Source organism: Platichthys flesus, chromosome 5, assembly GCF_949316205.1.
Source record: "Platichthys flesus chromosome 5, fPlaFle2.1, whole genome shotgun sequence".
In the NCBI taxonomy this organism is placed as follows: domain Eukaryota; kingdom Metazoa; phylum Chordata; class Actinopteri; order Pleuronectiformes; family Pleuronectidae; genus Platichthys; species Platichthys flesus.
Genome location: NC_084949.1, coordinates 23,547,325 through 23,561,117, shown reverse-complemented (window position 1 = coordinate 23,561,117; position 13,793 = coordinate 23,547,325). Strand labels below are relative to the sequence as shown.

At 41.6% G+C, this 13,793-nt stretch overlaps 1 protein-coding gene across 2 annotated transcripts in view; it reads left to right on the top strand.

Moving 5' to 3' along the window:
* The first annotated feature begins 2,192 nt into the window (after window positions 1–2,192).
* Window positions 2,193–13,793, top strand: part of mad1l1 (mitotic arrest deficient 1 like 1) — a 52,087-nt gene continuing 40,486 nt past the window's right edge. For both annotated transcript variants that reach the window (XM_062388528.1, XM_062388527.1), the window contains exons 1-11: window positions 2,193–2,283; window positions 3,347–3,511; window positions 3,603–3,743; window positions 4,359–4,538; window positions 4,631–4,755; window positions 4,876–4,957; window positions 5,155–5,285; window positions 5,867–5,981; window positions 6,246–6,307; window positions 10,529–10,615; window positions 11,960–12,104. In XM_062388528.1, coding sequence (XP_062244512.1) covers window positions 3,368–3,511; window positions 3,603–3,743; window positions 4,359–4,538; window positions 4,631–4,755; window positions 4,876–4,957; window positions 5,155–5,285; window positions 5,867–5,981; window positions 6,246–6,307; window positions 10,529–10,615; window positions 11,960–12,104 — 1,212 coding nt within the window. In that variant the 5' untranslated portion in view covers window positions 2,193–2,283; window positions 3,347–3,367. The remainder of the gene's footprint in view (window positions 2,284–3,346; window positions 3,512–3,602; window positions 3,744–4,358; window positions 4,539–4,630; window positions 4,756–4,875; window positions 4,958–5,154; window positions 5,286–5,866; window positions 5,982–6,245; window positions 6,308–10,528; window positions 10,616–11,959; window positions 12,105–13,793) is intronic.

Genomic DNA, 13,793 nt, shown 5'->3' with positions numbered 1-13,793 from the left:
GACAGATAAAGAAAGACACAGAAGATAGAGTGTTAGTAGCCAGTAAGCGAGGGAGATAGGGGGTCCAAGACAAAGAGAGGAGAAGGGAGGTGCAGGGGGACTGAGGACAGTGGACGGAAATAAGCACAATACTCTTGGGGGTTGAAAGAAGGAGAAGGAGAGAGACAGTGACAGGTAGCTGTTATGTCAATCTGAAGCAGACACGTCTTCTGTGTGACCTTTTCACATGAATTCACACCCCTCCACCCTCCTGCATCCAAGTAGAAAAAAGAAAGAAATGCCCTTGTTGCTCCCTCTCGCTTTAATTTCATATTTGACACCACTTTTTCCCACATAAATGCTGATGACAAAAGCTGACAGCTCTGACCTCTTCTGCTGCTGCTCTCCACCGGTTATTTAACTTGGGAATTTAGTGATTTAATGCCGATTAAACTGTGTTGAATGATCAACTGCTGCAAACTGCCCTGGATAAAACATCATCAATCTGCATTTGCCGAAAAAACAGATAAGATAATAAATGGCCTGGTCACACATTAGCGAATATGCAAGTGCAGCAAATCCAGTGTGGTTTCGTGTGGAGTTCAAGTTTGGTGAACTTTGACCTGCATTGTTCACTTAGCACTCACATGTGTGTGACCGTGCTAAACTGTTGACCATCACACTCAGCCACACTGCCCCCTACTGGGCTTTGGAAGTATTTAGCAATTCATCAAAATATGTATTCTTTTATTTCTGGGGAAAGAAAATCTAAATATAATTTATAAACTAAAATATGTCCAATAAAGTATGATATCTAGAGTATTATGGCCAAAATGGAATTAATGGTGATTTTTAGCAATATCAAGATCACAGCTATTTATGATGATTATTCTTCAACGTTGTGCTACAGTCCTGCTAATGTATAAATGTGTGTGTGGTCTTTGGAGGCTTTGCTAAATTTCCAGGGGGCCTCATTCCTCTGACGTCTCTTTTGTTTACAAAAACTAAGGACTTCTTACCCCAATCTCTCAGCTCAGTGTTTAACCCTCTCATCGGCTTCAGTCCTTCATGAGTCCCTTCTCTCTCCCTGTGTGTTTTCGTGTTTCCTCTGAGTCCCACTGTTTATTTTCCCCATGTCTAGAGACACTAATGCATCTCAAACATAAGGAATAGTGTTGGGCTTTGTCTCAGACCCCAGCACTTGTCACAAAGCTGCAGTCGGTCCTCAGGCGCTACACTGCTGCTGTCATATGCTGATGATGGATTCTGTCGTGGGAGTAAATTAGGTAATTATGCAGAATACTGAGATTCATTGTTTATTACGCTGTTTAATGTCCTTGTTGCTGTTTGTTGGAAGATCACATTCAGATCAGGAGCCGGATAACTTGAGGCATTTTGATGATTTAACTCAGCTTGTGCCAAATTAATGTCATCAGATCGGTTTGGTATGTGACTACATAATCATCATGTGTTTCTTCACATGTACGACTCATATAATGAAGAACCAATGGCTGCCTGCTGCTGACCACAGAACTACTTAGTGGAATCCTACAGCAGTAACAAATCTAGACTGATGGGTTTAGCAATGCTGCCCTCTGTGAGACAAACTCTGCCATCACAACTTTCTATATCAATGAATTAACATACAAAGAATTTAGGAGATTGAAAAATTCTGATAATTTGTTTTAAATTTAAATTGATATTATCTGTATAGACAATTTTGATAGTACTTTTCATAGCTTTTTTAAAAATGTTTGTCTTCATAATATTTAAGATAAGATAAGATAAGATGAGACAAGATTAGATAAGATAAAACTATCTATCTAAATCTATCTAAATTGGTCCATAAGGGATTGCTCACGTCTGTAGCTAATCCCAATGTAAATATATATACATATATATTTATATATATATGTAAAAAGCATAACAAAAAATCCAACGACTTAGTGATTGCTAACAAAAGGAAAATACAAAGTATACAATATAATACACAATTACGCATATACAAAAATAAATAAATAAACCAAAAAGACACAAAACCAAAGAAAAAGTTAAAAACTCAATTTTCTGATATTTGTTGCTTGTGCTGTTAATATTGTGAAAAGATAATCATACATTTTTGAAACCTTCATTTTAAAGCCAAATGTTATTGTTATTATAGACTTTGGACAGTTTGGTGCGCTCTCTGTTTGCAGCTGCCACTCCCGCGATAAGTCAAAGTCTCGCGATAACTCGGTTTAAACTGGAGGGAGTTCACGCCGGTGCAGTGAGCGCTCAAGCTAGCAGGCTAACAGGCTAACAAGGGTGAGATAACTTTATCTTCATCCTAACCTGCCCCTCTTCACCAACTCTCAACTCTGAGGTGGGGACTCGAACACAGCACGAGTCTCATGCTAACCACATGTTAGCTTGTTGTGTTGTTGTTAGCTTGATAGCTTTCCCTTCTGCAGACGCTCACACTCTGCATTTAAACTCAGGGAAGTTCATGCAACAACGATGCTAAACAACAGATAAACACACACAGACACGGACGAGAAGCTGCCTGAATGATTTGATAACAACTGAACTAAGGGGCTGGCTGTTAGCTTCTGTATGTGGCCGCTAGCTTCATTGTAGCTGTCTCTCATTGAACGTCATCTGTTGTTGTGTTGATCTGGTGAAGCGGACCTGTGTCAACACATCATACGAGTTAAATACAATGCTTATAAATTCAAGGTAAACTTTATCACGTGGGTCGACATCAATAATCATCACGACACATGTCAAATTCTTGGTTATATCAGTTAAGTGTTCTACCTCCTCACTCATAATATTGATATATTGAACCTCTATTCTCTTGCTATTGATGAAAATGATACTGGGATCATTATTGATGATTGTTTTATTGCCCAGGCTTGTGTGTCACTGTGTTAGTCACTTGGAATTAGTTATTGTAGAAATGGTGTTAAACTTGTTATGGTCTGGTGTTGTTATTTATTGTTGTGGGATGTTATTTGTTATGATCACAGTGACTGGTAACGTTGGGTCACGCACGTACGGGTGGTGCTAACTTAAAGTTAAAAACAAACTCCTGTATGCGGGGAGATAATTTTTTTCGCTAACCACACTTTGCTGTATTTTGACTGTTTTGCATATATCATGCACTGTCAAAATAAATTCCGTTTTGGGTATTAATATTAATTCATAGATGAAATCAGCTTTTTGACGTGTTGGATCTTAGCAGATATATTTTAACGTGTCAGACAAATTAACTCAGACTCGACCTTGGCCTCAGCATTATATCTTAACATTAAATATCTAACTTGGTTTGCATCCCTGTAACTTTACTGTGTCGTGCTCTCACTCTGCACCTTCTCCACACGCACAGTTAGCACCAGCGACTCTCAAAATGGATCTGGAAGACGACACCACAGTGTTGACAACCTTGAAGTCCTTCAATTCCTTCATCAGCCGACCTGAGCATCCCCCGAGGCTCTCGGATCGCCCAGCGGGGAGCGGGATCCTGCAGAGTCAGTACAAACGCAGCATGGAGGTAAACCAGAACTGACAGCATCCTCAGTGCGCCGTGCGGAGGCAGTGTTAACACGCAACCTCTGCACCGACTGACTTCTTTTCCGTTGCAGCTCCTGGAAGCGGCAGAGAGGGTTCACTCCACGAATCGCTACCGTCAGTTGGACCAGGAGAAGAAGCAGATGGAGCTGAGTCACAAGCGAGCTCGGTTTGAGCTGGAGAAGGTTGCGTCTGACAGTGCACGAGACCATGAGGTACAGGGTCACACAACTTTACATGAGTGTATAGGACCAATGCATATAGCGTAATTTGAATATAGGATTCTTTTCACACACTGTTACCCAGAAAAAGGGTTTCCTGCAGGGTCGAAATAACAAACTAAGCCTTAGAATTAGATGTTAAATATGGTTTGGAGGGTCTTTATTATGATAAAGCTCATTTAAAGCTACCTCCATCGTGGTTTAAAATCAGTTTTCATTTTTTAAGAGAGGTGTTGTGTGCATAGTTTGAAATGTCTCCATGTTTTGTGGATGATACATATTAGTTTTCTGTAATAAAGCTACAAACAGTACCAGCATGACAAGGCTTGTGGACACTTACTGTCTCTGCTTGTAGCCTTAGAGACAACATGGCAATTTTAACTTGACTACTTCATGTTATCTATCTACAGTAAATGGGAAGTGTATGTGATTCTGGGACTTGTGTAAGTGATTCGGGGATATTCCATCATATCATCTGACTTGATATAGACCTTGAATTATGGTCTTAAAATGTCTTATTTATTTAATTGAAACTGACAGTAACTGCATGAAGTGCACGCATCAGAGCAAAAACTTGGAGAACAGCTTTCTCTAACTCTTATGTTAAAGCATGAGGTCGACCGGAACCAGGACCTCTTGGGCCGAATTAAGAAGTTGGAGGAAAGAGAGATCGATGCAGCAAAGAACCTTTCAGAACAAGTGGAAGCAAATCGCTCTGTTCGTAAGAGCCTGGAGAGCCTGAACAAGAAGCTGGAGGAGCGAGATTCTCGACTCAACGCTGCTAACCAGGTAAACACGCACAGACTCACAAATACACTTACTTTGCTACTATGGTCACATCTCTTATCTTATGTCTGCTTTCTTCTTTAATCTGTTCCCAGGCCAGCAGTTCTTTGAAGGATGAGATCAGAGAGCTGAAGCAGAAGATTCTAAACAAAGACTCAACAATATCTTCTCAAACCCTCGAAAACCAGGAACTTCAAGAACAGCTGGATTTACAGCGCAGGTAAAGACGCACAGAGAGTCGACCACTCACCAAGCTTTGTTTCATGCCGATGCTCAGTGAGCTGCACTGCCTAAGATTAATATTGACCAAGCACTCTTATCTAATTGCTTCTATAATCAGGAAGTATCAGGAAGTGTCTCAGCTTTGCCAGAGTCTTCAAGCAGCCGAGTCCTCTTGCTCAGAGCACATCATCAAGATTAAGGTACACAGTGACACACGAGTGCTTCCCCTGGGATGGAGTTGTAGCCGCGGAGGCAAATCATGCTTGAAAATATTTTTCTTTTTATCTGCACACTTGAGAGGTTTCTTTTATTTGTAACAAAAATGCCCTGAATGTTTTTGCTGTGTGCTTAATATTTATGTACCCAATTTTCTGATTTCTCTCCTCACTTGTGGCAGGAGCTGGAGAGACGTCTCACCTTCCAGGAGCAAGACATCGCAATTGTGAAGACTGTAAAGTTGGAGGTGGCCAGGCTTCCAGATATGGAGAAGGAGCTGAAGCGACTCAGAGAAGATAACGCCTTTCTCAGGTGGAATCCATGTTTTAAGTCTTTAATGCCTTCCACAAAGATACAGTTTTCAAGGACTGCTGGCCAGTGCAATCCTCCAGTGCTCAACATTTCCCTGTGGTTTAGGATTAATGGTTTCACCGTGCGTATACAAGCAATGTGAAAAGATGACAGGGAAGAGTTTGTCAGAAACAACATGACAGATCAAATGCAGAATTACAAAAGCTGTGTTTCTCTCTGTCTGTACAAACCTGCTTCCAGTGAAAGGTAATTTTCAGATGAATTAGGGAAACTAACCCTGATTTCCTCTGTGACCGTTATCACTGATGGACATTTGATCTGCCTCTAGAGAGACACTGCGATCTGAGGGATGTGGAGTGATCCCATTAATGCAATATATTTTATTTCTTTCTACAAATCCCTGCTTTGATTATGTACATGAATAATCTACATGTGCAAAGATACAGTCACCGTGATATCACTTCATCTGAATTCACATTTTAAAATTGTCGCCAGTAATCACAAGCACTGAAATCCTACAACTGACGCTGAATCCTAAACTTTGAAGTCAGTGTTGTCTGTGGTGTGTTCACTCTGTGAAGGGAGAGCAGGGAGAACTGCAGCCTGCTGAAGGAGGAGGTGGAGGGGCTGAGGAGGAAGCTGGAGAGGATGGAGAAAACTAAAGAAGAGCTTATCAATGTGGAACTGGACAAAGAGGTAACTTGTGTTTGGCTGTGAGATGCCATTGTGCATTTCACTTTGTACCCAATACCCATGTACTTGTACTCCATAATTTTGGGATAATATTTGCTTACTCTTCATCTATTTGTGTCCATATTAGCAGATTCTCTTTAAGGGGTTAAGGTTATATTTAGTGTTTTTCACTGACCTTCTTTAATTCAAGTTTGAACAGTTACTGCTTTGTCTGCTGTCTTTAAACAGAAGTTCATCATGTAACCTGATGTTTCTTTCCATTCTTAGCGACTGGCGGAGAAGCTTCACGCCTGGGAAAACCTAGGACAATCTACTGGACTCAACATAAGGTGGGACGTCTCATGTCTGAGTGTGTGACTGTAAGGGAGGTAGACCAGTGTATGTTTTCCAAAGTGCCACTCGGTGGCGCTGTTGTCACATCAAATGAATGTGTCTCATCTTTTTGGAAGGATTCCACCAGCGTGTGTGTGTGTGTCTGTTTTGTACCTGCTGGTGTGTGCGCTGAGTGTGTCTCAAAGCATCCAGTCAAAAGTAATGAGAGAATGATTGCATGTTTCCTTGTGAGCAGTGGAGCAGATCTGACAGATTATACAAACTGCAGCCTTGTCCACTGCATGCATGCATGGATGCACACATTCTCACACACATCATTTTCTCTATGATTAAGTCTGGCTGTGATGTTTACAGAATGCTAAATGGAACACACAGCGTGTGCGTGCATGTGTTACAATGTGTTTGACTTTCCTACAGGGCAGAAAGAGGAAGGTAGACAGTATTCTTTAAATTATGGAATAAAATCCAATCTTTCCTCATGCAAGGCTTCCTTTTAGTCTTATGTAATGAGTTATGGGACCTGACAGCATTTGTTAGATTTACAGTTATCAAAAGCCCTGAGCGGATCACAGGCATCCTAATACTAACCTTTTATATAATATATTATATGAGAGGGGCTGTCCATCATTTCACTGTCGTTCTGGGTAGATGGAGTTGAAATTTGAAATCATTCTTAAATGTCAGGTGGCCAGACTGCCGTGTCATTGGCTGCTGGGAGCTGGTGATTCAGGAAAAACAAGCAAACTGGTTCACACAAAACAAGCAGCTATATGTGTGACGTTTCAAAGTAAAGGTTAATGCAAGGTTAATTAACATCTAGTTATAACGTTGAGGGCAAAATGATGTATGATGGCGGAAGAACACACAGTTAACCAGTGGGTTGTCTGTTCCCTCCACTGTTTGTATTGGCCACTGGTGATGGATCATGATTATTCATTGCTGTTTGCTGCATTAGCGATATATATATTTTTTTCTATGAATGTTGTTTGTGCTGAAATTGCAGCTGGTAGATTTTTATCTGCAATTGTGGTGAAGCGACATCTCCCATGATTCCAGGCCGGAGTATCATAAAGTACATTCAATTATTAGGTGGTTATTATTGTTCCTGGCAGGTTACTGTGATATAGATAAGTACCTGCAACTTCATCATACTTTACTTTTGATTGAATTTACATATTTTATCTTTTTCTATTATGAACCATTCTGTGGTGGTTGTTAGTGTTGAGAAAATAATCTCCACAGTGGAGCAGTTGTTAATGAGCTGGAAAGGCATGTGGTGCTCCAGTTGAGGAGTTAGTCTAATGCAGACCCAGAAGTCCATGCTGTGTTGACAGAGGAAAATAACTTTTGGACAGAAGTTCAGCCGGTCCAAAAACGATCAATGTGGCTCCCCGGTGGAGCAGACGAGCCTCACAGCCGCAGCCTGGGTTTGCCAGCAGTTGGCTGGCTGCTGGTGTTTGTTTCCTCTCCTTCTGTTTCACAGTCTGATAACATTGTGCTTGTTTGTGTGTGTACCCATGTGGTTGACAATTGAAATTGGTCAGAAAGTAGAATGAAAATATTTTCCTTAAAATTAAGCTGTTCTGTGGAACAATGTTGCCGGGGACAATATGTGGAGGGATTTTCTGGGAATGTGTTTGCTTCTCGCAGAATGTTTTCACCAGCTGAAGACAGAAATGAGATGGTTTGGTCCATTTGTGTCTTGGCTTCATTTCTGCTGGAGGAATAGTTTTAATACAGAGATGGAGCTAATTAGACTCATACCATCAAGTTCATGCAGAGAAAAACAGTTTGACGTGTTTGTGTGTTTTTATTCTGTTACAACAAGAGTTTCTGGGGTTTTTGTAGTTCTTCTTATCAGCTCCCACATTTCCCTAATTAATAAAACTTGTCTACATTTTGAAAAAAATGTATGTATGTATATTATATTTTAACAATTTATCCTTTGTTAAAATATCTTTATCTGTCTGCCGGGAGTCCTGGTCTAGATGGGCTGCACTGAAATGCAGCAAATATTTTGGGGTATTAAAAGCCACATGAAAACAAATAAAATCTAATTTGGGATTATGTTTTGTTCAATCGATCAAATAATCAACAATAATTGACATATTTATAGATAATAATTATTACTTGCAACCCCCCCCAACATAATTTGATCTCTATAGTATAATTTCAGCACGATTGTCTAGTATTGGATTCCTTTGATCGTATAAATATTATATTTGATCTAACCAGAGATTTGCTCACTGGTGTTTTTGGACCTTTTTATGTTTCAAATGAACAAACGGTCCCAAACGGCAGCAGCAGGAGGAGGAGGAGGAGTTGGGGTTTGTTCGGTTTCTCAGGTGTCTGATCACCAATTTCGTCCAGAGTTGAACCGACAACAGTTTAACAAGACTCTGGAGTAACCTGCTGTTAGAACTACTTCCCTCTACTCACATAAGTGTACGTGCTCAGAACTGAACTCGCAGCAGCCGTGCACTACCCCGACAGCCCATTCACTCTACACAGCACCGCACCTTGAGGTTGTTTAAGACGTCTCACCAAATAATATACACGACCTGTTATTTGCAGCCAACAGAGATGTCTGGTTCATGAAAACCCTGCAGAACAAAGAAAACCCATCCCCTTGTATAAGCTAAGGAGAAGGCTAATCCCTCTGTGCTCAGGGCAATGTGGAATTACCTACTTTGGCTACTGCAGTTATTCCATCCTGTGATTCATGAAGTCATATTTTAATCATGAGATTATTCGCACACCTCAGGCTCCGCCTAGCTAAACGGAAGTGGTGATAAATCCATGCCACCCCGAATTTCACACGGCCCTCTCTGGGTTTTCCGACCTCGGTGTTCACCTTGACTGCTCGGCCTTTTCCGCCCCCTGTTTCTAATTTGTCATATGAGTCAGCAAACTTCAGAATGCCGGAGCAGAATACCAGCCTCAGCTCTCAGGACACCACCGGCCGTCTCTGACTGGGAGCTGAAGATTGGTCAGACGCTTCATTTATTTACTTTCATACATACTTTATTTTTCACTTGTTCGCAATGACCTCATCACGTTGAGCTGCATCGGTTTTTTTTTTGTCCACGGAGGATTGGCAGATTTTTCATGGAACTTTGTAAAAGGAAAAACTTTGCTGCAGTTCCAGGACATTCATTCATCACTCTTATCTTTTTTTATATCTCACAGATGCCATTTTTGACATTTTTACCAATTCCCCAGGGATTAATTCATGAATGTTGTTGAAACAATTCAAACATTACTAGCGAATAACTCATGTCAGTCTATCTATTTCTTTTAGTGTAGCTTTATTCTTATGTGTTTTTAATGTTGTGAATGAATACCGTTCTTAGTCATTATAATTTGACTGTTTTTAATCAACCCATCATTCTTCAGCAATAGAGATTATGATTGATCTGCATCGTTTTGTCCGCAGAGCTAAGAGGCTGGGTTGAATTTAGGGGAATGGGGGGCCTTGGTGGAGGGGTGCGCTCTACTGAGGGCCGTTCTACTTTAGGTGTAGCAGCAATAATAGAATTTAGATGTTAACTTGACACCATTGCATCTCTGAGTGCTTTTCTGGTCTAAATAACACTCAATGTGCTCTACAACGTGAGTCACACTCAGCTATTCACACACATTCATTCACTGCTTCTATATATGGCTCTTCACCTTCGTACCTCCTGCAGCCGTGCTTCAGTTCCTCACCTCAGGACACTTGACTTGCAGACTGTGGAAGCAGGGGACTAAACAGGAGCTTAACTCATCGCTGTTTCTCAATAGATAAGCAGAAAACTGCACTTTTGTTTTAGGTTCCACACTGGATTGAGCTATTGGAGGTCATGTGGTGCCTCTCTGTCAGAGTATGTGACCCTCTGCGTTGTCGCCTTACCTTTTGTGTTTGGTAATCTTTCAATCTCTCCCATGGAGTGAGTTTGTTTTGTGGAACTGTGACCAGTGTTTAGCCCATTATCCTCCCTTCATCTCGCCCTCTGCTGCTCATGTTATTACATTTCTCAGCTCCCCATGTTATTATATTTCTCAGCTCCCCACTGGCCAACTAACAAAAGAATATGGAAACGCTGTCATTTTCTGTTATTCTCTTTCCTTTCTGCTTTCTCTGATATATCGGTTTTTCAATCTGGTGTGTGTCTGTGCTCGTGTGTGTATTTTCGTACATGTGTATACTAACTCTTCTGTGTTGTGTCTGTCTGTAGGAAACCAGATGATCTTTCCAGGGAGGTGATTCAGATCCAGCAGAGAGAAATTGCTCTGAAAGAGCAGAACTACACACTCAACAGCCGGTAAAACACACACACACACACACACACACACACACACACACACACTCGTCCTCTCTCTGCCTTCAGCCCTTTTCCTCTAATCCTGTGTGCCTGCATGCTTCTTTTCCCCCCCATATATCTATTGGAGCATATCTCTGAGAAGTCCTTAATTGTCACAAAGTTAATTAAACTGGTCCTGATTCTGATAGCACTCCTGACAGTAACCACTGGTGTGTGAGTATGTGTGTGTATGTGCGAGAGAGATTGTGAGAGTGAGGGAATTCGCTAATTAAACTCGTCCTGTTTAGGAAGAGGTGATGTCTGTAGGGAGATCTGCCCGCGTGCTCTCGCAGATTCCTGCTGCAGCTGTGAAAGCTTTCATTAGCTAACAAGCGTCTCTTTTCTGCCGAGCGTATTGGGCTCATTATGAAATATTAGAAACCGCAGAATGGGGGGGGGGAGGAGGAGAGGAGGAGAGGATGGAGAAGAGAGCTTGTGCTGTAATTATCGTCCCCTGGTATAATTATTGTCCTGTTGATCAGACTTGGCAAAATCACTGCAAATAAGTCCTTACAACTTAGTGTGGGAATTATTATTATTATTATATTTGGTGTTAGGAAGGTAACTTGTCTGTTGGGGAGTATTACACTAAATTTCCATTGCTTTTCACAGATTGTCTGAACATTCAGCACTAATCAGCCTCTTCGCTCCCTCGTTATGAATCCACACACACACTCAGTCTCTTGCTTTCCACCACAGACTGTAAATATAGATGGACGACACATGTCCACTTCCTCCTGTTGTAAATTGTAAGAATTAAGGTAAAATATCTTGCATACATTTGCCGTCGTTTTGGAGCTCTCATGGGTTGGAGCTGTGCAAATTCATCTTTTATCATGTTCACCCTGTTTTTATAGCATCAAGTATCAAATTAGTGTTTTTTCTTTTTGACCCACCCATCCATCTTGGAGCCCATTGGCTGTCATTCAAGAACTAACTAGCTGTTACTCTGGGGCTGTTCATTATTAACAGTCTGACTTGTTTCTCCTAACAAAACAAAAACAGCAAAACCTTCTTGCTTGTGTTTTAGGTCCAGACAACATTTGGGCTAATCTCTATAAATCCTACGTACATTTGATTGAAGATAAATTAATAAACCAATAGCTGAATGCATTTTGATCGATGTGTTCAGCCTCTCTTGGTCTCCACTTGGACATGTACCTGCGAGCACCCAGAGATTGGTCAAAGTAGAAACGGTAACCTGCAGCCTTCCACCAGGGGATACTTTTGCATCCGTCTCGGGAGCTGTCATGTTGTCCTTATTTATATACAGTCTATATGTTTTTATGTATCCCTGTCTGTCAGTGTGAGGAGTGTGGAGCGCTCGCAGGCGGAGCTCCGTGCCGAGCTGTCCCAGCAGCGCAGCAAGACTCTGGAGGAGCAGAAGAAGAGGGAGACCCAGGAAGCTCTGGTCCGTCGGCTCCAGAAGAGAATACTGCTACTAACAAAGGTGCCTGACGATCAACTACACTCGCACCAAAACACAGACACACACACACACACACACACACACATACACACACACACACACACACACACATCAGCTGCTCTCCCTGTCCCTTCATGACACAACCTTTTTCGGAATTCCACTTTAAACACTTGGCCAGACACTCGACTCTCAAGGCCAGTGCAGAATTAATGATCCCCCCCCTTTACTCCTCTGTGATTGGTTGATCAATGTCTTGTGACTGCTGTAGCTGTAGCTGTCTCGCCCCCCCCCCCCCCCCCCCCCCCAGCTGTGCAATTCCTGACTTGACCTCCCTGCAATATTGATTTCTCGGTGTGTGTAATTCCCTAGGTCAACATGGCCAGTCTCTAAGTACACAAATCACACTTGGACACACACACGGGTGCACACACACTCAGCCACCACTATAACTAAGTACAGCTAAAGGCGTGCTGGAAAATATGACTTGGCCTGAGATTGCTTTGGCAGAGGCTGCAGTCAACCATTTGCACTTTACCAGGCAGTCAGAGTGTGGGAATAATTGTTGTCTGTATTGTTCAGTCACAGTGTATTTGAAGGATTAATCCATTTCGGTTGTTTATGAATTATTGTGATGCCTGCTGACTAAAGTAAAATGAAAGCTATGCAAAAACAAAAACTGAATTAATTTGGTGCTCAGAACCTAACGGGAAATAAAACAGAGGAAAGCACAATGGCACTCAGTGGAGCAGCAGTCTCTCCCCAGCAGGTCCATTATAAAACCACATTGAAATGTACCGGAGCCAGATTTTTATTTGGATCTACACCAAGTTGTAAACACTTAAAGTCTCTTTACCTGCCAGATGTTTATTGTCCATCAAGCTCCATGAATTATTGTCTGAGAAACTCGCTATCTCATAATTTTCTAAGACCCCCCCGCCCTCCCCCCCCGATCCAATCTGCATCCAAACTTTAATGGATTCTTCCCTGATCGATACCACATCCTTCCATCAGGTTTCGAAGTGAAGTATCCTTGACCCAATTAGCAACTGGAATACTAGTACACATGTAATCAGTCATAATCTCATAATTTCCGAAATATTCATCAAATATGAAACGTTCTTTTTTTCCCACTTATCAATGAGTGGTCGGCCCGTTCAGAGGCTATTTGGCTTTGGAGAAGATTTCTGTGTATCTCATCTTCTTGTATGACCAAATCCTCACATTTGAGAAGCTTGAAACAGTGGAATATAAAGGTTTCATTTCAAAAATCACTATGGCTTGTTTGTCAAAACTCGTCAACACAGTGAGATTCAAATATTTACATATTCCCCCTTCGCCTTTGGGAAATGAATAAAGCAACTCACTGGTTCATAAACCGGTGATGATTTAGTGCCTTGTTCAGCTGCACTTTGACAAAAGGTTCTCACAAAAGTGGAGAGGAAAATCATTTTCATTTCACCGGCACTCCAGGATCTTCCAGTGAAATGAATCCTCCCCACTCTGACACGAGGCTGTCTCCTTCATCCGACGGCTGCCCCACTCGGATGTTCTGTTTCTGACAGACTCGCTGATCCATTAGAGGCACAGCCGCATCTCCATGAACTCGATAAAGACAGCTGACATAAAGGCAATTTGAAAAAAGAAAAAAGCAATAGATGACGAAAGCTGTAATGATAGTTTTATCACTCCGGCTTCCTGCTGCATGATTGT